The sequence below is a fragment of the Aspergillus ochraceoroseus genome (assembly GCF_002846915.1).
Source record: "Aspergillus ochraceoroseus IBT 24754 chromosome Unknown P175scaffold_2, whole genome shotgun sequence".
In the NCBI taxonomy this organism is placed as follows: domain Eukaryota; kingdom Fungi; phylum Ascomycota; class Eurotiomycetes; order Eurotiales; family Aspergillaceae; genus Aspergillus; species Aspergillus ochraceoroseus.
In genome coordinates, this window is record NW_024468477.1 from 625,697 (window position 1) to 647,674 (window position 21,978).

At 47.2% G+C, this 21,978-nt stretch overlaps 7 protein-coding genes and 1 non-coding gene across 8 annotated transcripts; 6 read left to right on the forward strand and 2 right to left on the reverse strand.

Moving 5' to 3' along the window:
• Positions 1–1,000: 1,000 nt before the first annotated feature.
• Positions 1,001–5,001, forward strand: P175DRAFT_0507215 (exportin CRM1; the record flags this gene model as incomplete). Its single annotated transcript, XM_040898251.1, has 11 exons — positions 1,001–1,066; positions 1,161–1,190; positions 1,299–1,371; positions 1,426–1,497; positions 1,557–2,269; positions 2,341–3,112; positions 3,175–3,645; positions 3,756–3,985; positions 4,096–4,474; positions 4,538–4,709; positions 4,761–5,001. 11 exons carry the CDS (start codon positions 1,001–1,003, stop codon positions 4,999–5,001), a joined length of 3,219 nt encoding a protein of 1,072 aa, XP_040753758.1.
• A 588-nt stretch (positions 5,002–5,589) lies between these two features.
• Positions 5,590–6,477, forward strand: P175DRAFT_0473233 (PPP1R11/YPI1 family protein; the record flags this gene model as incomplete). The annotated part of the gene is made up of 2 exons (XM_040895162.1): positions 5,590–6,073; positions 6,185–6,477. Exons 1-2 carry the CDS (start codon positions 5,851–5,853, stop codon positions 6,475–6,477), a joined length of 516 nt encoding a protein of 171 aa, XP_040753759.1. The 5' UTR covers positions 5,590–5,850.
• Positions 6,478–6,654: 177 nt separating this feature from the next.
• P175DRAFT_0130003 (shugoshin family protein) lies at positions 6,655–9,371 on the reverse strand. Its single transcript, XM_040892396.1, has 4 exons — positions 9,036–9,371; positions 8,525–8,969; positions 7,967–8,466; positions 6,655–7,908 (listed from the first exon to the last, which is right to left on the reverse strand). The coding sequence occupies exons 1-4, from the start codon at positions 9,082–9,084 to the stop codon at positions 6,938–6,940; spliced, it is 1,965 nt and encodes a 654-aa protein (XP_040753760.1). The 5' UTR covers positions 9,085–9,371; the 3' UTR covers positions 6,655–6,937.
• Positions 9,372–9,532: 161 nt separating this feature from the next.
• P175DRAFT_0433365 (DASH complex subunit DAD2) lies at positions 9,533–10,100 on the forward strand (the record flags this gene model as incomplete). Its single annotated transcript, XM_040893596.1, has 3 exons — positions 9,533–9,764; positions 9,831–9,890; positions 9,961–10,100. The coding sequence occupies 3 exons, from the start codon at positions 9,533–9,535 to the stop codon at positions 10,098–10,100; spliced, it is 432 nt and encodes a 143-aa protein (XP_040753761.1).
• Positions 10,101–13,262: 3,162 nt separating this feature from the next.
• Positions 13,263–14,053, forward strand: P175DRAFT_0130144 (uncharacterized protein). The gene has a single exon (XM_040892397.1). The coding sequence runs from the start codon at positions 13,442–13,444 to the stop codon at positions 13,856–13,858; it is 417 nt and encodes a 138-aa protein (XP_040753762.1). The 5' UTR covers positions 13,263–13,441; the 3' UTR covers positions 13,859–14,053.
• Positions 14,054–14,894: 841 nt separating this feature from the next.
• On the reverse strand, positions 14,895–16,716 carry P175DRAFT_0431036 (cytochrome P450; the record flags this gene model as incomplete). The annotated part of the gene is made up of 4 exons (XM_040893457.1): positions 14,895–15,205; positions 15,300–15,418; positions 15,500–16,257; positions 16,348–16,716. 4 exons carry the CDS (start codon positions 16,714–16,716, stop codon positions 14,895–14,897), a joined length of 1,557 nt encoding a protein of 518 aa, XP_040753763.1.
• Positions 16,717–17,525: 809 nt separating this feature from the next.
• Positions 17,526–17,618, forward strand: P175DRAFT_0t23. Its single transcript has one exon. It is a non-coding gene; the product is annotated as a tRNA-Leu (tRNA).
• A 1,680-nt stretch (positions 17,619–19,298) lies between these two features.
• On the forward strand, positions 19,299–21,609 carry P175DRAFT_0433777 (glycerol-3-phosphate dehydrogenase GUT2; the record flags this gene model as incomplete). The annotated part of the gene is made up of 4 exons (XM_040893618.1): positions 19,299–19,738; positions 19,824–20,083; positions 20,152–21,480; positions 21,542–21,609. The coding sequence occupies 4 exons, from the start codon at positions 19,299–19,301 to the stop codon at positions 21,607–21,609; spliced, it is 2,097 nt and encodes a 698-aa protein (XP_040753764.1).
• Between the last annotated feature and the right edge of the window lie 369 nt (positions 21,610–21,978).

Sequence of the window (21,978 nt, forward strand, 5' to 3'; positions counted from 1 at the left end):
GAAGTGGTGGGTGGGTCGGAACGAGGGAGGAGTCGCTTTGTTCGCCATTGGCGCCAGGGGATATTGGACGCGGTTACTACTAAGTAGTCCCTAGTAGCAAAGCACATCGAATAACCCGGTAAAAATGATCATGATTGGGTACATAACCCAGAAGGTCAGAATCCTGCCCCTCCTAATTTCATTCTTAGCATGTTTTTCATGAGAGATTAATCCAGTAGAGTACTTTTTTTCTTTTCTTTTTTCTTTTTTCCCTTACATTAGCTACGTAGATAGATACTGGTAGTGTCCTTGGTTATCTTCCACGTAATACCTTAGAAATCATTATTACTGTCATTACTTAGTACCTACTACTAACTAGTAGTACCAACCTAGGTAACCTTTGAAACCCTACTAGTAATTTAACTGTTATAGTGTATGCATTAGGGGAGAGAGAAGAGAGAAGATGAGGATGATGGTGACGATGACTAATCTTCCTGGTGGAGATACATAGAACCGGTCCCGAGAGGGGAGCTTTGCTCAGTTTACCTGCAACACAACTCCTACTACGATGTACTAGCAACGACACCACCACACTCACACTCACCGCCACTACTCCCCTCTCTCTCTCTCTCTCTCTTTCACTTTCTCTGCATACCACTTGGCCTGGTCCTTCCCCCTTCCGTTCTTCTTACTTGGGAATTCTTGTGTCCCAAACCCGACTCTGACATCTCAAATCATAATCTTCATCCCCCCCACTTCTTCCTTCCAGAACTTCGGTGCAACCTTCAATCCGTAGTTTGCTCCCAGGAGCTTACTAGTTAACCTTGCCTCCGACAAACCCCTCCAAAGGAGGTGCCTTTACCCCACCACCAAACGTTCTAACACTCTCGGCTTTCCTCATACACCCTATGCGATAAACATCTGCAGCCTCGTTTGGATACACGTGAATCCCCTGCTGCCCATCCTCGATCAACGCGTCCTCTGAGATTTCATCCCCAAATCACCCATCTACCGGAGCGGAATGTCGGTTTCCATCCCTGAGTTGGACAGCACTGTCCGCGCCTTCTACGAAGGTAAAGGTGACTTGGTAAGTAACCCGTTAGAAAAAAAAATTTTATCCCATGCTTCTTGAACTGGTAAACTGATCTGGGATGCTTTTTCTTTTCTTTTCAATCCGGCAGCAAAAGCAAGCTCAACAGACCCTAACAGAAGTAAGTTTTTTTATTCCGATCCGCCAAAATGGTAACCAAACAAACAAAAAAAAAAAAAAGAGAGAGAGAGATGAGGTCGTCCATCTAACCGGTCTTAAAATTCATTAGTTCAAGCAAAACCCGGATGCCTGGTTAATCGTAGGGAATATCCTTCAAGAGTCATCTTACCCTCAGACTAAATGTGCGATGAATTCCTATCCTAACCAATCCATCCGTACATCGCTGATATCCGTAGATCTCGCCCTTCAAGTTCTCGACGATGTTATTATGACAAGATGGAAGGTTCTACCCAGAGAGCAATGCCTAGGTAAGCATCTACCGACATCGAGCTCGATCCTGTCAATCTTAATGCGATTTTCCCTACAGGTATTCGGAATTTTATCGTCAATTTCATCATCGAGAACTCGCAATCAGAGGAAAAGTTGAGGAGCGAACGGGCCTTTATAAACAAGCTGAATCTAGTTCTTGTCTCTATATTGAAACAAGAGTGGCCGCATAACTGGCCGACTTTCATCAACGAAATCATCTCATCATGCCATACCAGCCTCTCAATCTGCGAAAACAACATGGCTATCCTGCGACTGCTCTCCGAAGAAGTTTTTGATTTTTCCCAGGATCAGATGACCTCCGTTAAAGCCAGAAATCTGAAGACTTCCATGACACAAGAGTTCTCATCAATTTTTCAGCTGTGCTCCGAGGTGCTCAACACGGCCAACCAACCTAGCCTCGTCAAAGCTACCCTCGAGACCCTTCTCCGATTTTTGAACTGGATTCCATTGGGGTACATCTTTGAGACCCCCATTATAAATACCCTTCTCACACGATTCCTCGATGTTCCCGAATTTCGTAATGTGACTCTGAAGTGTCTCACGGAGATTGGAGGGCTTCAGATTGGAAATCCGTATAATTATGATGAAAGGCTGGTTCACATGTTCACGGAAACCCTCACTATTGTCTCGAAGATAATTCCGCTATCAATGGACCTTAAGCAGACCTATGCCAAAAGCAACTCCAGAGACCAAGAGTTTGTACTTAATTTGGCATTGTTCTTGTGCAGCTTCTTCACCGCTCACCTCTCTGTAAGTTTCTTCCTAGTTGTTGGAGACAACCTACTCATGATGACGCTAACAACCTTGGTCTGTTCAACTAGCTCGTTGAAAAACTGCCGAATCGTGACTACCTCACCCATGCGCATTTTTATCTTATTCGTATCAGTCAGATCGATGATAGAGAGGTCTTCAAGATTTGCCTGGAGTACTGGACCAGGCTTGTGCAAGAACTTTACGAGGAAATGCAGCAGCTCCCAATCACGGATATCAACCCCTTGGTCAGCATGGGCGTCAGTGGTCTGTCTAACGGGGGCGCTCCGCACCCAAGCACCCTGGCGAACTATCCGCTCCGCAAACACAAGTACGAGGAAGTGCTATCCAGTCTACGCACTGTTATGATAGAAAAAATGGTTCGACCGGAGGAGGTTTTGATTGTCGAAAACGATGAGGGGGAGATTGTCCGTGAGTTTGTCAAAGAGAGCGACACAATTCAATTATACAAGACGATCAGGGAGTGCCTGGTGTACCTCACCCACCTGGACGTGGTTGATACAGAAAACATCATGATTGAAAAACTGGCCAAACAAGTTGACGGAGTGGAATGGTCATGGGCCAATTGTAACACTCTCTGTTGGGCCATTGGATCGATTTCCGGGGCCATGAATGAGGAAACCGAGAAGCGTTTCCTGGTCACAGTCATCAAGGACCTTCTTGGTCTTACGGAGATGAAGCGCGGAAAGGATAACAAGGCTGTTGTTGCCAGTAATATTATGTACATTGTTGGGCAGTATCCGCGTTTCTTGAAGGCCCACTGGAAATTCTTGAAGACTGTGGTCAACAAGCTATTTGAGTTTATGCACGAGACACACGAAGGTCAGCCTGACCAGCCCAGCCGAGTTATGTTTCTGGATCTTCCCATCGCTAACTCTTACCAGGCGTCCAGGACATGGCATGCGACACGTTTATAAAGATTGCCAACAAATGTAGGCGGCATTTTGTTGCCCTCCAGCCAGGTGAAAATGAGCCCTTCATTGAAGAAATCGTTCGCAACATGCGCAAAATCACTTGTGATCTCTCACCCCAGCAGGTCCACACTTTCTACGAAGCCTGTGGCTACATGATTTCTGCCCAGGGCCAAAAGAGCCTCCAGGATCGGTTGATTGAAAATTTGATGTCATTACCCAACTCCGCCTGGGATGCCATTATTGCGCAGGCCAACCAGGATCCGTCGGTTCTTCAGGACGGCGAAACTATCAAAATTATCGGAAATATCATGAAGACTAACGTTGCTGCATGTTCGTCTATTGGGACCTATTTCTACTCTCAGCTCGGACGCATCTACCACGATATGCTGAACATGTTCCGGGCGTCAAGCCAGCTTATTAGCGATGCTGTTGCACGCGATGGTAATACATACCCCTGATATTTTTTCTGTGATCCGAGTTTACACATTTCCCTCCTTCCATCCCATATAGCTGGCCACTCATTTATGCGTTTCAGTTCTGACATCCTCTAGGGAATATCGCCACGAAGACGCCAAAAGTCCGAGGCCTTCGAACGATCAAGAAGGAAATCCTCAAGCTCATCGACACATACGTGCAAAAAGCAGATGATTTGGAAATGGTAAATGCAAATATGGTTCCTCCGCTTCTCGAGGCGGTTCTCGTTGATTATAACCGAAACGTCCCCGATGCTCGTGAAGCCGAAGTGTTGAATGTCATGACAACAGTAATTCAAAAGCTACACGTATGTTAGCCCCTTCAATCACATTGATTGGCAATTCTGAGTGAATCAATTTACTTTTGAGATCACTAACTAACTCCTTTCCTTCCCCCCCCCCCCTTCCACCTCCACAGAACTTGATGGAAGACAAAGTGCCGTTGATTATGGAAAGTGTTTTCGAATGCACCCTAGAGATGATCAACAAGGACTTTCACGAATACCCCGAACACCGTATTCAATTCTTCAAGTTACTTCAAGCGATCAATCTGTACTGCTTCCCAGCCTTGTTGAAACTTGATGCCACCCAATTCAAGTTTGTCATTGATTCCTGCATGTGGGCCAGTAAACATGACAACCGAGAGGTTGAAAATACCGGTCTCACCATGTGTCTGGAGCTCATGAATAATATGGCTGAGACTGATGTGCAAACATCAAACATCTTTTTCCGTCAGTTTTATATTCCTATCTTGCAGGACGTATTTTTCGTCCTCACCGACAGTGATCACAAATCCGGTAAGGCTTCCCCCCCCCTTGTCTGGCTATATTAGCCTAAAGCTCTTTCTAATCGTTGTGTAGGGTTCAAATCTCAAGCGATGCTATTGTCGCGGATGTTCTACTTTGTCGAGTCTGGAAAAGTTCAGGATCCCATCTACACCCCCGAGCAAGCGCCTTTGGGAACTTCCAATAAGGAATTTCTCCAAGAATATGTCGCCAACCTCTTACAGAATGCTTTCAAGAACCTGCAAGAGTGAGTCTGATCCCTCTGTTTGGCGCACGTGGTATGCTAAATATCTTGTAGGATTCAAATCAAGCAGTTCGTGGTGGGCTTGTTTACTTTCAACGACGACTTCAACAAATTTAAGACCCATTTGCGAGATTTCCTGATTTCATTGAAGGAATTTGCCGGTGATAACGCGGAGCTTTATGCTGAGGAGAAGGAACAAGCCCTGAAGGATGCTAAAGCTGCCGAGCGTGACCGTGCGATGAAAGTGGGTGGTTTGCTGAAGCCATCCGAGATGGATCATGAGGACGAGCTATGACTCGACAAAGAATTACGATCCGAGGCCAGCCTTTCCCGTTCTGTGGAGGCTACGGGGGTTCCGGGGGGTTGTGAGTCTCGTTCAGGCGAAGATTGGCTCGACGGCTGGTCCTTTTATGGAGTCTAGACCTAGGAGATGCTCTCTACTTACCTATTTTAGGATGTATTTTTTTGTCCATCAGCGGTGTTATTCTACCGATATTTCTGTGGATTTTTCATTGAGATCCAATTTCGATGCGAGATCAGTAAATGGTCCCAGCCGATAGCCCCTTTCGACGCTGCAACGTTGCTGCTCCTTTTGGTGTGTAGTTTTCACACATCAACCATGGAAGGTGACATCTTCTCTACCCTTTGTGGTGTCTTGAAAATCCACTGGCGAGCAAAATTTGGAGGGTAGCTGTATTTATTTACCACTATACCGAAAATTTGAAAACATTATAAATTCTTAGTGGTGCTGTCTTGTGTCAGGTGATGTGAACTGACGACCCAGACCTTTCGAGTCTTATGTGCCCAACACTTATTATGGTGGACTCCCGTCATGGATAAACATGATATCACAGAATGCTCAAATATAACAACATAGTGTTCAGTGCTACATAAAGAACCCCCAAGGTTGGATGGATCATCCAAGCCCTGGGCAGGACACTAGAAGACGCCAAACGGGCAAAGCTTCCGCAGGCGGTGAGGGGGGGAACCTAGAAGTAGTACATCACCAGATGGATTCGCCCACCTTTACAACTTCTTTCCCACTACCAAACCCAGCGAATTCTCTGAAACCGTCTTATTAAGCCCCCATTACCCCCATATATTACACGAAACTTTACTAGAAGCTTTAAACCCTTGGCCCAACATGTCCCATAACCGACAAGCCCTGCCGCAAGCCTCAACACCCAATTCTCGGGTCTCATCCGTCACCCGAGTAGAAGAAAGACCGCGCATTTCTGGAACCCTCAGGCTAAGAGCAGAAGATGCACCGCCACCCCCCGTAAGCCAGGATGAGGCACCCTCGCGGCGCATCCGATGGAGCGAGGACGTTATCGATAACGAAGGCATGGGCAAGAAGAGCTCCAAAGGTAAGAAAGAAGAGGCGATCACTAGGACTCTAGCCACCTCACTCCTCCTCTCTAGTCAATGCCGGGTACATGATGATACTAATAACCGAATCTCTGCATATATATATATAGTATGCTGTATCTACCACAAAGCCCGACCGGTTGGCGAAAGCAGTTCCGAAGAGTCTTCTTCTTCATCCTCGGATTCCGACTCCGACTCCGACTCGCATAGTGACCGTCCCACAAGCAGAAGAAAGTGCCAGCACGCCCATAATCAAAACGGAGAGCATCCGCATGACTCTTCGCAAGGATCTCCTGAGAGAGGCCGAGTGGTGGAAGGTTGTTCGCGAAATCACGAGACCCGGAAAACGAAACGGAGAAAGCCTAGTCCGAACGCGTATGAGAAAATGCCCAAGAATAAATGAACAAACGAAGCACTGGATTTGGAATGAAATGAAAATACTTGCGGCAAGGACGGGGATACGATATTGGCATCTTAGAGAGGATTAGCCAATCTGCTACCCATTGTGTAGCACAGCTCTAGGTGCAACATTACGGCCTCCTTGAAGTAGCTGTTAGCTATTCGCTCTTTGTTTCCGGCGCGGAAACGAGACTCGAGAGACAATCCGTCCCATGCCACGTCAGAATACCGAGGGAAGGCCAAGATAATAGCGTGGGGATGTTTCTTTTCAAAGCAAAAGAATTGTTGCCGTGCGATGTATGCGCAGCTCATGCATGACTTGATGGTCCGGTTCTTTGGACTTACCTCACTAGGGGGTTTGGGAACTTGTAGCGCAATAGAGATTAGATACACAAGCAGTGTAGATGCAGAAGGTCTCATTAAGATACTATTTGCGAATGATCCCCTACTACTCCAAAACCTATCTATAACATCATACTCCGTCGCCTGGCTGCGGCTCGCTGCCCGCGTCTTATTTGCTTTGCCTCAATGGTGAATATATCGCCGTGATCCGGGGAATCCCCCTCAAAATCCTCCTTGCTCCTTGTAGAGTTGGTTGTGATCTCGGATATCAAGTTGGCCACTCCAGCTTGAAACGATGCACTACCTTCTAGTTCAGTATTGATTTCGAGAGGCCTGTTTCGCTCAGAAGACTTGATGTTTGAGGAGTGCCGACGGGACTGTCTAGTTGTACCAGAGACTGCTGGATCGACTTTTATGGAGGCTTCCTCCTGTTTTGTTATTGTCTTTTTCTCGTTTTTGTCCGTCTCAGCACTGGAAAACTGGGTTTGATCTTCGGTTGCGTCTTCTATATAAGCGCCATCACTCGCCTGGCTAGCCTTGTCAATTGGTGAAGTTTTGCGTTTCCTTTGAGAGATCATATTCATCTGACGCTTCGCATGGCTGCTGAGCGTTTCCAGAGGAGCCAAGGTGTGCTTTTCCTCGGCGACATCCCAAGCTCCAATACTGCTCCTTTGCTCATCCGATTCCTTAGCTGTATCTGTGTGAACTGTGTAGGAAGTGGACTTCCTTGGTTTATCAACCCCGACTGCCGCTACAAGCTCGTTTGTTGACCGTCTCATCTTGTCTCTCAAGTTTGGTTCGGCATAGCTGACGATGGCCCTCTGGCGTCTCGAAGGTCGAACAGGCGGAGTGGGTGCAGCTGCAGACTCTTGTCCGGCGTCATGAGCTCCAGTGTTATCCGCCTCTTGTTCATAGCTATGCAAAGGAACACTCGGCTTTATCGGGGAAATGTCTCTCTCCCGGAGTTTGTTGCCTTTGTCTTCCTTTGGTTGAAGGTTCTCTCTTGCATCGTTTGCTGCGTTATTCTGGTACCGATTGTAGCCCTTGATAGCGCGTGATTTTGTGGGGGAAGATACACTGAGATTTGTATTCTCTGTTTTGATTGCACGGTTAGATTCTAGAGCAACAAAGAGAAAGTTGACAGTACATACTTGGTTCGAGTACTTTTCGCTTGGGTTGCCCAAGACTTATGGACCGCACACTAGATTGAGGTTTCCTTTTAACCGGAGAGTGATCCACACTCGAGGATATATTTAGTGGTGAGTGAACAGGCCGACTGAATTCGAAGCCATCGTCTTCCGCTGGTACTGGCTCAAAGCTCTGCTCATCCTCCACTGAAAATTTGCGTTTTGCGCCACATTTTTGTGTAAAATTCACATCCGGCAACGATGGTGATACGGGATTGGCCTGCACTTTATCTACCGTAGCTGGTTCTGTCCTTTTCTTTCGCCTTGTTTCCAGGGTGGGCGGTAGCACGTGTTCATCCCCCACGTCGTAGCCCAATTTTTGAATATCGTCCTCGGCTTCTTCGTGGTTTGCAGGCAGGCTGATATCTTCAGGGCTTGGCTTTGGGGAAATAGAGATGTCTTCTAGCCCAGGAGAACTAGGAATTTTCGTGTCATGGTTCACAAACTGTTCAATTTCTTGAGGCCTAATGCACAATTTTTTAGTTGGGGTTTCTGGGGTTCTGAATGGGTAGGACTTCTTACTCTAATGTGCGCCTTGGATAATATTTATCTTCCAGAATAATTGGAAGTCTTCCATCGGCTTCAACATTCGGATTCCATTCAGAGTCGGCAGCATTAGGGCGAAGACTTAGGTCTGGTCGTCTTGGAGGTACCTGAGATGTGGATTCAGATTTTTCGCGGCATGTTTTAGAGAACTGGCGAGGCAAGCTTCCCAGCTCTGCGACCAAATTTCCCAGCTCTACTAGCTTGCTATCGAGTCGGGATTTGACATCGTAAACGCCATCTTGTAGCGTCCTCGCCGCCTCAAATCGTTCCAATTCTTGACTGAGGCTTATCAGCTGCTCTCGGAGCGATACATTCTCGGCAAGGAGGTGGGAGACCTCTGATTCGAGGCTGCGAATACGCAGGGACTGTATCGAATTTACTCGTGCGATCTCACGGTTTTGTCGTACAAATCGTCTTTTTACTAGAGGTGGTATAAATTATCAGCATCACAAAATGTATCACTCAGAAGGATGAGAGGTGAACGAACATATTTCTATTGATTCAGCTGACGATGTTGATTCATTCAAGCGGGCCATTGTGAGGAAGACAGGGAGTCGGGGGGCTCTCCTTTTTCTCCGGTTGCTTTTTTTTTCTTCTTCAAAACCTAAAGGGGTTTCGTTCAAGAGTAAGGAGCGATATATGTGTAAACTCCCTTAGCTTCAACCGTGCGAAGAGCGCAGCGTCGACAGAGAATTTCGAGGTGGAATAAAGTATTGTAAACAAAAGCAAAGATGCCGTGTCGAAGAGGTTGTTGACAATTGTCTGCATTGGGACTAGCGCAGAAGCTCGTCAGGCTTTTTGCTGTTTGGGAAAGTGCGGGTAAGTCCGTCATCAAGTCGGCCCCTCCTCAGGCTTTGTTCAGTATCGAGAGAAACTTGAACTTTGTGGATTTACGCCAAAGCTGTCTCTGCTCGTGTGTAATCTTGGCTAGGATCGCTGGGATATTCCATTCCTTTCCCTAAATCCCGTTGAGCTTTCACCACCATGGCGTACACATCACGCTCTACCATGCTTCCTCCCGGATCATCGGGGTCATCCCTTCGCCAACCGAGTAATACTATCTCTCAACAGCAGTCGTCAGCTTTAGCTGCCCGTATTGCATCGAAAAAGGCTGAGCTAGAGAATCTCCATCAACTTCGTGACATGAGCAATGCACTTGCAACGCAGATGGAGACCCTCCAATCCAAATTGGAAACCCTCAAGGATGGCACTGAAGGTTAGTAGCAGCGCACTCGTGCTTTAGCTATTAAGTTCTTTCGCTAAATTCTGTTATCGGAACTAGCTGTGGCTTGCGTACTTGCTAACTGGGATAATGTGCTCCGTGCAATCACCATGGCCTCTAGTAAGTCTTTTTTTTTTTTTTAACGCCCTCTATTATAACTAGCATTTCACTAATGGCGATCTCTGTTAAGCCAAATTTACAGCCCTGCAAGCAGAAGAGAATGACACGAACGACAATAGTCAGGACGAAGCAGCGAAGCCGCGTTTACCCTCGACACTAGTTCGAATTCCTGCAACTCAACAAGAAAAACACAAGGACCGTGAAACTTGAAATAGCACCCGTTGCTCTCGAGGATATGACATAGTCTCAAAAAGGGTCAAAATTAATCGCTAACAATTCGCATGTTTCTGCGGAGATATTCTCGGTTGCAGAAGAGCAATACGGCACAGCTGATTTTGAAGAGAACTTCGCCTTGTGTGCACGCTGTGTTTACCAGAGGATCTCTTCGAGCATCTCATTCGCCGAGTGAGCCTCAATACTGAGGCAGGGCGAGATGCTATGAGCAGGATGCTGTGGATTTTATTCTATTCCCGGCAGAGTACATACCGGAAGCTCCGCAACTTATGGTCTGATGTTACTGATGTGCAGGTTTACGCAGCTCTGCACCGGTATTACCTGTTTTATTTTTTTTGAACTATATCATCTCTACAGCAGAATTGACGTAACTGGGGGTTATGGGCATGCTTTCAGTTTGGCAGTCTCTTCCTTCTACATCTTCAAAGTTTGGAGTGGAGGAGGGGGAAGATGTCCGAAGAGTATCGGATCCAGGACATAGTGTGACAAAAATTGTGGCACACTGTACGCTAGGAACGGGAGGGAGTTACCCACTTGAATGCATGATATGATGTATGTTTGATCCCGTCGTGATATACCGTGGATCGATGTGGGTATAAAAACTGGCCTGAGGGGTGGTCTGACGCTCTAGGTTGTAGATAATTGTCCAAGAAGTTGGACTAGGTCTTGGGAGTCATTCATTATCCATTAGTCCCATTAATTTGCGCAGAGCTACCCTTGTCGAGAGACGGCAACTAAGGTATCTTAAAAAGTACCCTAAGGTATCTGCATGAGGGATGGTTTCATGATATCTTATCTTGTCACATTCCCCCTGGTCATTTCTCGGCATGCAGCGGGGAATAGCTCTTGAGGAGATGATTGTTCCTTTGCTTATTCTTGAATCTTTGGCAAAGCAGACACCTGACAGTATGTAGATTAGGAGATACACCATCCATCCATAATCGATACTCCTTGTTTCTTAAAGGAAGGTCATAAGCAGGAGAAAGTTGAAACTAGAGGTGCACAGGGTCAGAGACGCACCGTGATTTGTCCAGAAAGTAAATGGTGTAACTTAGATACTCTGCCACAATCAGAGGAATGGTCGGATTAAGTTCTAGAGTATGAGTGGTGGAGATTATAGGTTCTAGGATCAACTTCCCTGGGAATAATTAAGATGAGGTTGAGAGAAATGAACCTGTGACTTGGGACGAAGAGTATGCCCTCCTTCTCTATCTTCTCCCTCTTTACTACAAGGTACTACTCAAGTACTACTAGTATTGTGTAATTGTAATTGTGGAGGAGTACACTCTGTATTCCAATTTCCAAGTGACTGGAAGTGGCATTACTCTGGAATTCTTTTTTCATATTAATGGTTCTAATTTTATTTCCCTTTCTTTCTTAACTCCAGCGGACATACACTGTGTAATAATAGCAATTGTTAAAATTCAATTTTTTTGTTCCCTTCCCCCCCTTTTTTTTTTTTTTTCTCTCTCTTTTTTTACCAATTTCTCAGCCCAAGCGCCCGAGCCACGACAATAATCCTCCACTCAGCCTTTCCCCACAATCCAACGTGGTCAGGCCTGTTTGCAGCGCCATTTCCTTTGGTATGATACTTGAACAGACAAGAAGCTGATCCAGGATTCTCGCTTTCTGACGCCTCGTGAGCGTCAGTCTCTCCTCATGATTCCCTGGACCTGGGCCTTCCAATCCAGCCTTCCAGGGCCCTCTCCCTACCCATTTAGGGTGGTTGCAGTTCATGCATTCTGTTAAAGCCACATTAATTCATCGAGAATTCCGTACGGAATACTAAAAGTGGACTCAAAAAGTCTGTAGCGAAGAAAAAAAAAAAAAAAAAAAAAAATGCAAACCCGCTTGGTTCCTATTGGGACAAAGATAGATCGAGCGTGGTGGATTCATATGCCACAAAGAATCAATAATAAAGGGAGGGATCCAGTCTTCTGCAGAAAGTTGAATCCGAAAGCACCGGGAGAGCTTGTAACCCTAGAAATCTAGATAGGTAGAAGAGGGATTATTTCCATTCAACTCTTTGTTCAAGTAGTACCTGAACCGAACCCAGGTGGTGAGATTGATCATTGGGCTCCTAGGCTCTGACAGTCTTAGTCTTGTTCACCATCTTTGGCTAGAAAAGGGGGGAAGAGGGGCCCGCTGGACGCGCATCACCCGTCGGTTCTTTCCCCACAATCCAATGGAAGTCGAGGGTGACGGGCGGCGGATGGGGCGGAGGAGGCAATAATATTATTCTTTAATTACATTGTAAATCACTATTAATGGTGCAGGCAGGTGCAGGCAGGCAGGTTAACCAATACAACCTTGGTGGATTCTGGATGTTCAAAGGGAGGAGGACCTTGGGAGGGCGTTGGTACTCTTTTCAATGTGTGGTTTTCCCTCATTCCAGGTGCCATGAGTTATTGATTCTCTCCCACACTAGATATAGGTAGTAACTTAGGTAGGTACCTATGAATACCTTGGAGATGACCTTGTGCCACTCCCTTTTAGGTGCAGGGAAAAAAAGGCAACAGAGCTAGTCCCAAAACAGACCGATTCCGCCTGAACAAGACTAGGGCAAGGTCCTGGGACCCACTCTACCCCTCCCTCGGCCCCACTTTTTGTCCAGCGCCAGACCTATCAGAATACAGAATGGGATGGGAGTGGAGACAGCCGACAGGACTCTTGAATCATGTATTAAGGTAACTTAGTTACAGTACCCAAACACTGCAGTACCTACTTTAGACTATCATACTATGCCAAATTATAATAATACTGTAATACTATAGTTAATCATAATGATAATCATATAACTATGTCTTGTCCAGGGTTTTTTGCCGGAATCTCTCTATATTATCACCTCCTCCCCTTCGTTTCTTTCTTCCTCTTTGCTGCTGCATTAGCATTTCCTTCCTTTCTCTCCACTTGCGCTTCGACTTGTTTCTTCTTCACATGTCTTTCTAATTTTATTTGAAAGGGAAAAGCTTTCTTTCTAGGCTACCCTGGCGAGAATGATACTAGACCTGCTTACTATGAGGTGACTGACTACTTTGGCGCGCAACAATCTTCCAAAACCCTCCTGGCTTGCACTTTTCACATTCATTGTGCAATTATTCTATACCTGCATCACTCACCTAATACAAATTTTGATCGCCGCCTTTCTCCTCTCGACTTCAACACCTATACAACCGAAACACTCTCCTAGTAACATTCTCTTCTACTACTGCTGCTACTACTACTGCTACTACCACCACCACCACTACTACTACTACTACTATATTGCTCTACTACCACACACACACTCTTATACGCCACAACATCCACAACTCAACATGGCTACCGAATGGTCCCTCGACTTTTGCCTGGTCTGTGACCGACAGACCCTAGGCGGCCCTTACTGCTCCCAATCTTGCAGACTCGCAGAACTAGATGTTTCACATGAAGCTTCATCTTACTCCCACGAGTCTCGAGCTGCGCCCAAGAAAAACCCTAGGGCACCAGGCAAGGTTACAGTCACAACTACTTTTATCCAAAGTACTACAACGAGAAACTCCCAGTGGAACTTCTACCGGCCTCCGCAGTCCTCCAAGGCGCTGTCACCCTCCTCATCTCAGACGTCTTTATCTTCACTCAAAAGCAACTCCTCCTCTCAAGCATCTCCGATATCATCCCAATTTCAGAATGAATTGCGTGATTACGCAAGTTGTTTCGACCATGTGCGTGACTTGAAGAGACGCCTGACGACATAAGGGCTTCCCCCAACCCGACCCCCCCTCGGGTCCCCAAGAGATGACTCACGATACTTAATTAACTATCAAAAAACCTTTTCGTCTATTTTTTTGCATCACACCCTTTAACTCGACTCTTCTGATTTACCCATTCTTTTGATTTTCCCAACTGCGATATACCCACTCCTTTTAGGTATTCTGGAACCAGACCTATCGTTTTCTCAACCTCAATCATGCAATCTCTGCTTCGACTCACATTCTCGGATTCAATCTGACGACCTTACGCTACCTCATGAAAACCATGACGCAGAAACAAAGGCAATAAAAAAAAAAAAACTAAAAACTTTTCATTAAATCATTACTCAAGGCGAAAGTACAAGCAAGGCGGAGAGACTGGCGAAGGGATTCAAATGCATTTACGGCGATACATACATCTTTGCATTTTTTTTTTATCCACTGATTGGTGCTGCACTCCGCCTCAGTCCTATCTGTCCCTATATATACATATATATATAAATTTCCTTTTTTTCCCCCTTCCCAGCTTGAATTACTGTTTTCTTTTTCTTTCTTTTTGGGATGGCGGATGGTGTTTGGGGTTTTGGCCAGGATTCTGCTATGGATTGTAGAATAAGACATGTGGCATCATTGTATTTCAGCATACTATCAATCAATGACCATCAATGCATGGTTTTTTTTTTTTTTCTCTCCCTCTTTTCTAGAAAAAGATTCCTTTGATTGGAGGGTGTAATTGTTTTGCCACATTCTACAAAGTACAGTTGTTTGATATGCATCACAGCACAACACCCATTCGGGACATCGTCCTAGGCAAGGTATGGGTCAAATCATCACCAGTCAAGTAGCTACCTAGACCAGAGGAGGTATGTGTACCTGATTCACACCTCACGCACCCTTCCCCCCCCCCCCCCCCCCCTTCAAGGCCTGAAGATCCACAAGCCAGAACAGAACATCCACAGGCAATATACATCAAACTCAACCCAACAAACAAACTAACTAACTAACAAACTAGAAAGAAAGAAAGAAAGAAAAAAAAAAAAGCTCAGCCCAAAGCCTTAACAAGCACCTTCTCGCTCTTAGGCACAAACCTCACCTTATACTTCTTCGGCATCGCAACTAAACCGGCTGGATCCGCGGTCCCCCTGATAGGATGCCACTCGGCAGCGCCAGCGCCGTCCGCCTCGATGCGGAAGCAGTTGAGCGTGCGCATGAACACAAGATACAGTTCGCGGTTTGCGAGGAGGGAGCCGGCGCACATGCGGTAGCCGATTCCGTAGGTGAACATGGGGGCGTTGGGTTGTTCGATCCAGCGCTCGGGTCTGAATTCTTCAGGATCGGGCCAAACTTTGGGATCTTTGATTTGTTGTCATTTAGTTTAGGTTTGCATTTTTGTTGTGTGTAGGACGTAAAGAGGGGGGGAAAAAAAAAGGGGGGGGGGGGGGGATACCCATGTTGCAGGCCCAGGCGTTGAGGAAGAAGACGGTTCCCTTGGGGATTACGAGGCCGTTGTAAGTGATGTCTCGGATAGAGGTGCGGGGGAGGGCCAGACGCAGGACGGTGTAATATCTGATCGGAGTGATAGTTAATTAAACGGGGAATAGTCAGCTGGGATGGGAGGATTGGGTGGAAGTTGTTGTGTGCGCGTACCGTAGACATTCCCGTACGAGGGCAACAACATATGCGCATTTCTGGTCGTCGTTGGCGTCGCAGAGTGGTTGGCTCTGGCTGTACATTTGCTGGATTGCCGTTGCGGCTTTGTCCTGGATATCTGGACGCTGGGCAAGTAGGGTGATACTCCACGCGACGAGGGTGGTAACGGTATCAAGGCCCCCGGAGAGCATGGTCAAACTGATCGAGGTGAGCTCCGCTGAGTTTAACCTGGTCTCCTCATCGAGGATGACGTTCGACTGGATACAGGGCTTATGGATGCCCTTCTCCATGCGATCATCTAGACCGCGGTTCAGCCCGTCGAGATACCTATCACGGCGGTCTCTCATCTCCTTGGCCTTCTTCGAGTTGGTGCTGAACGGGTTCAGGCGAAGGAGTGGGATGTAGTCCTGCAGATTGCCCGTGGTGCTTCGGAACTTGCTAATTTCATCTTCAACTTCGGTGATTTCATCGAACAGTTCCTCTTCCTGGGATGCGATACGCACGCCCCAGTTAAGGGTTAGGGCAAGGCTCAGACTCAGGCGCTGGATCATGGCCATTGGGTCTACGGGGGTTTTGCCTCCGTTTCCGTACTTGTAAAGCTCTGCCACGAATGCCTTTGACTCGACGTCGAGATGGGATACGTACGATTCTACTGAGGGTCGGTTCAGGGCCGATGCTGCGCCTTTTCTACGTCGCTTCAGAGACTCGCTATACGGAGAGGTACCGATGGTAGTGCCGGCTGTGTTGGAGACAATCTAAATTTTGTAAGTCTCAGCTATAAAATGAATGTATATAATAAATATAAATTATAAGAAAGTTTTTTTTTTTTCCTCCCCCTAACGCACCTTGTGAAAGGTATAAAACTCAGGCCGGGAGCTTAGGGCCTGCGCATTTTGACCGAATAGTACCTTCGCAGCAGCGGCAGAATTGACAACAATAACAGGAATATTTCCTAGCTGAATCTGATAGACGGCTCCATACGTTTTTGACCAAATGCGATACTGCTCAGCCGCGTTTTTCCTAATTTGGGCAAGGTTACCAATTAAAGGCAACCCGCGAGGCCCTGTAAAGCCGGGGATTCGAACTGAAGCTCGGATAAATTCGTTGATGATGATATAGAGGATTGGAACGGCGATTGCAGCTACAGTCAACGACCGCAGGGGATGTTGGAGGGCCTTGGCGTGCACGAAGCTCAAAGCCGCTGCGATGGCCATTTTGTTAACCCCTTTTCCTGTAGTGATTCACTGTATGTGAAGCTTCTAAGGAATCATACCAAACATGGCCGTCTCAGCACCATGTTAATATAGGAGGGCCAGGCTCCCCTCGTGCAGCTGGTGTCGCACACCTCCACCTTGAGGAGGAACTTTTCCGTCTCACAGCGTACTGTATAACAAGGGTACTGTGTACAGGGAGTTCTGGGCTTTACCCCACATTCATCCGTAGCAGGTGCCAACCCGGGGTAATCCAGACATGTCTTGGAGACTCGAATCGCGGCCATGATTCGCCATGAGGAGGCCGTTAACCTCCATGGGGGCCAGCCGAGGATATTCCACATTCGGAACCATTCCGCCCAGTGCCATCCCCCTCCTTACCATGGGATAGACCTTTTGACTCCGTCCAATTGTATCAGATTTAATTATTCTGAAATCTGGGACTTCGTTTGTGTCTGGATGCTGTCGGTTGCTTAGCTTCGATTTGCTGACACCATCCGACTTGATAGTTATATATCGAGAATTTCCATCTCGGGGGATATATATGTAAGGCCAGTATGCCCCAAGTGAACGCTTTGGATTGGGTGGGCGAGGCAACTTGGACATGGGTGTTATTGGGTAGTCCAGTATATATTCGAAAAGAGAAACAGTGACCTAGCATTATGCTCAGATTCAAGCTGTCGACCGGTGTTTGTTACCTGTCCGTCTGCAAGGCTTGGATTACAGGCTGGCTGGTAAAATATCCGCCGTGATATTTGGATACTCTCAAGGGTATAAGATTTACTTTTCCCAGCCATTGCTTATTCAGAACTGGCAAGGTGGCCGAGTGGTTAAGGCGCTAGTTTTAGGCTCAGTCTAGATCACTAGTTTCGTACGATTCATGGGTTCGAATCCCATCCTTGTCATAACTTTTTGTTCCTTTTTTTTCTTTTTTCAATTTCAATCAAAATTAGTCCCTGCTCTTTATGTTGTAGAAAAATCTTTTGTGATCAGCATCTCAAATATTTCATGTCTTATATAGGCATTCTTGCACCTCGGGTCGGAGATTTATATTTTTACGGAAAAATCGAGGTTAATTCGGATGTGGTTGTTACAGGAAGTGGGTACGGTGGTCCAGGCGAGCTGGAAGCTGGAATCCGACCAGGAGGAAGCTATTGGCGAATACGCTATTTCCTACCAGAGACCGGCAGTGATTATATTATATATTTAAACTGCGGGTGTTTGATAGAAAACAGAAACCGCTCTCTACACAAAAAGAAACCTTTCCAAGACCCATAGTCGGTGGGTACAGGATTCAATAATTCAGGACAGTGGATAAAAAAAAAAATCAAGTCAATTGGAATGTCCCAAGCAAAGAAGAAAAAGAAGAAAAAGAAGCAATGTCAAGTGATCAGAAGAACCTGATAATCCATAGAGACTTTGTATAAGTTATAATAGTGTGGAAAGTGTTTTCAGCAAGGCACCTCGACAGACCTGCCCGATTTGACAAAATCTTGGGTGATAGGGCCCTCCTCCCTCTTTATATCATATTTTGCGAAGAATGCATAGGGCAAAAGACCTCCTCACATGCAACGGAGTCCCTGAGATCTGGAGCGCCTTTAAAATCTTTTCGTGGTCACATGGAGGCCTGGAGTATGGAAGATCGGGGCTCACTAGACCGATGGGTCCCTTTCCTTCATCCACGCCGGATGCTGCCGAAACTGCAATTGGTGGGAGAATGTTGATTTTTGATATCTGGATTCTGCCGTCACGCTGACACTGACCCGCCCCCGTTGTTGCCTCCAATAAGCTGGAAGCTGCGGCAGGCCTGGAACTGGATGGGGGAAAAGCCACCATGGCGAACGGAGCATTGTTGAGTTGAGCATTGCTCGGCCGCCAAAAGGGAAAACGTCATGATCGCAAGTATAAGAGAATGGAAGGTTACCCGGCCGCATCTCAAGGGGTATCGATTTTAAGGGATATACATAGTTAACTACTCATCATCTTGGGTTTTATATTCCTACCTAGTTCCTTTGTGAACACGGGTTTGCTTTCTTCATACCCAATTCTTCTCTCCCTAGGGACTGACCTCTTTTCCCTCCCCTTTCAATTCTCTTCCTTACTCCTCCCAAGCTCTCTCGTACCCTCTCACACACACACAAACCCAAATATATACATATACATATATATATACAGTCTCTCTCTCCCAGCTACTGTACAGCAAGCCTCTGCTTATCTCAGGTATGGATGGAGTTGACTCATATGCGCATAATAATCTCTTCTTCTGCGCCAGCCATTGCCACGTTTCCATCCATCCCCGCATCCTTCCCTCTTTTGCCCTCCTAGCCGTCCTGGATCTGAAGTGCTAACTATCTGCTTCAGTAACAGGAATTCTTGGATATAGTACAGATACATATATACACACAAGACACGCGCACAGACACCCTCCAACAAGATCGCAATTTCTCCATCTCTTCGGATTCTTTTACTTCGGTTTCACAAACCCCCTCACCAATCCTTGTGTCCTCGCTGGATAGTAATAGGATTGGAGACCCCAGTAATCCCTCCTCCACAAAACCCTTTATTTCCGTTCACAATTTTCCGCCATGGCCGCTCGAAATTCGCGGAGGATTCTAAGACCTCTCCTTTACACCTCCGCTGCCGTGGCCGCGGGCGCCGGTGTCGTCTACATTTCATACCGCCCCCGCAATATTCCTGGTCTTGAAGCCCCTGCAGTTCCGCCACCAGGATACCATGAAGGAAAACTTGTGCCTCCCAGCTTCCCCAAGATCAAATCCCGCTTGGAGCAGATTCAGGACCTCAAGCGCAGCACCTCCGCGGATAATTCGGAAGAGTATGACCTTATTGTGATCGGCGCGGGCGCGACAGGATCAGGGATTGCTCTTGACGCGGCCACAAGAGGCCTGAAAGTCGCGGTTATCGAAAGAGACGACTTTAGCGCTGGAACCAGTAGTAAGAGCACTAAGCTTGTTCACGGCGGTGTTCGTTATCTTGAAAAGGCCGTTTGGGAGTTGGACTACAGCCAGTAAGTTTGCCGCCTTCAAATCCCTTGGGAGGGAGATGTCCCTACGCTTTGTTGCGGGAACTGACGAGCTCAATTTTGCCGTCAGGTATGCGCTTGTCAAGGAAGCCCTGCGGGAGCGCAAGTACTTTTTGAACACTGCTCCCCATCTCTCCAGCTGGCTCCCGATTATGGTGCCCGTGCAGAAATGGTGGCAGGTACCCTACTTTTGGGCCGGTACCAAGTTCTACGATTTCTTGGCCGGTTCGGAAGGAATCGAAAGCTCCTACTTCTTGCCTAAGAGCAAGGCCATTGAAGCTTTCCCCATGCTAAGAAAGGATAATCTTCTCGGTGCCATGGTCTACTACGGTACGTTCACCCTTGGTGATGGGGTTGGGCTTCTCAATTGTTTAAACAGACGGATGCTGATTTTGTAGATGGTGCTCATAACGACTCCCGAATGAACGTTTCTCTCGCCATGACGGCTGCGTTGTACGGTAGCACTGTGGTCAATCACATGGAGGTTACCGGCCTCACAAAAGATGCGTCCGGAAAACTGAACGGCGCCCGGGTCAAGGATTGCATTCCTGGGTTGGATGGCCAAGAAGCAGAAGAATTTACGATCCGGGCGAAGGGAGTCATCAATGCAACCGGGCCCTTCACCGATTCTATCAGGAAGATGGATGAGCCTAGTGCCAAGGAAATTGTGGCCCCTAGCGCAGGTGTCCATGTTATCCTACCTGGTTATTACAGCCCTGCGAACATGGGTCTTATTGACCCATCCACGTCTGACGGCCGTGTCATTTTCTTCCTCCCCTGGCAAGGAAACACGATTGCTGGAACCACAGACCAGCCGTCAGAGATCTCATACCAGCCCCAGCCCTCAGAGAAGGATATTAACTGGATTCTCTCAGAAATCCGACGCTACTTGGCCCCGGATATTAACGTTGAGCGAACCGACGTGCTTGCTGCCTGGGCCGGAATTAGACCTCTGGTGCGCGATCCCAAAGTGAAGAGTTCCCAAGCCTTGGTCCGAAACCACCTCATCTCTGTCTCTCCTTCTGGCCTGTTGACTTGCGCTGGTGGAAAGTGGACTACCTACCGCCAGATGGCCGAGGAGGCTGTGGATGAAGCTGTCAACGTATTCGGGCTTAAGCCTCGTGAAAAGTCGGAAGTTCCGGACATCAGCGGTGTCGGCGGCCGTGGCTTAGTTGCCGACAACGCTGTGCTTGATGGTTCTTGTCAGACTCACCAGGTCCGCCTGATTGGTGCTCACGGCTGGTCTAAGACCCTTTTCATCAACCTTATTCAACACTACGGTCTCGAGACGGAGGTGGCTAAGCATCTGACCCAGTCATACGGCGATCGCGCATGGCAGGTTGCGGCACTGTCTTCCCCCACGGAGGATCTTTTCCCAGTCCGGGGCAAGAGAATTTCGGCCCTCTACCCCTTCATTGATGGCGAGATCCGCTATGCTGTTCGCCACGAATACGCTCAAACCGCGGTCGATGTCATTGCACGCAGAACTCGCTTGGCATTCCTCAACGCCCAGGCTGCACTCGAGGCTCTTCCCACGGTTATTGACCTGATGGGCGATGAGCTGAACTGGGATAAGACCAGGAAGGATGTTGAGTGGAAGGAGACTGTCCAATACCTCTCCTCCATGGGACTTGCCAAGAACCTTCTCTCGGTGACCAGGGCAGAGGTTGAGTCTGGAAAGGTGAGGGAGTTGTATGACGGCCAGAGAGGAGCTTTCACAAGAGATGGTGAGTAGCAGCAAAGGACTGAAACTGAGCGGGTGTGGCTGGATGCTAACTTTTGATATAGAAAAACCCGGAGAGGTTTCGTCTTCCTCTAACCCCGTTATTGGGACTGAGTCCCCAGCAAATAAATAGATGTGTATAATCGAAAAAAATGTATTTTATTTTAACTTGATTTTGAATTCCAAGTTTTTACAGGCTACCATTCCCAGTGCAGATGATGCAGTAGCACTTCACCAGGAAGGCTCGGTCGACTCCTTGGAATTACTCGCGCTTACTCTTCCAGGGCTGTCAATGTGCCTTCCTTCCAGCGTGGATTGATTCTCCTTCGAAAGGTGTATTTCATCCCTTCTTTCGCTCACCTAATGACCGTCATAGGAGCCTACTTGGAAAAGCTGGTCTTCGTTTTCCCACCATATTCATCTCATCTATTCATACTATTCCGGCCCTTCCTCAAATATGGCTTTGGCCAGACTCAAAGAGTGCTGTAAAACTTTGGAGATA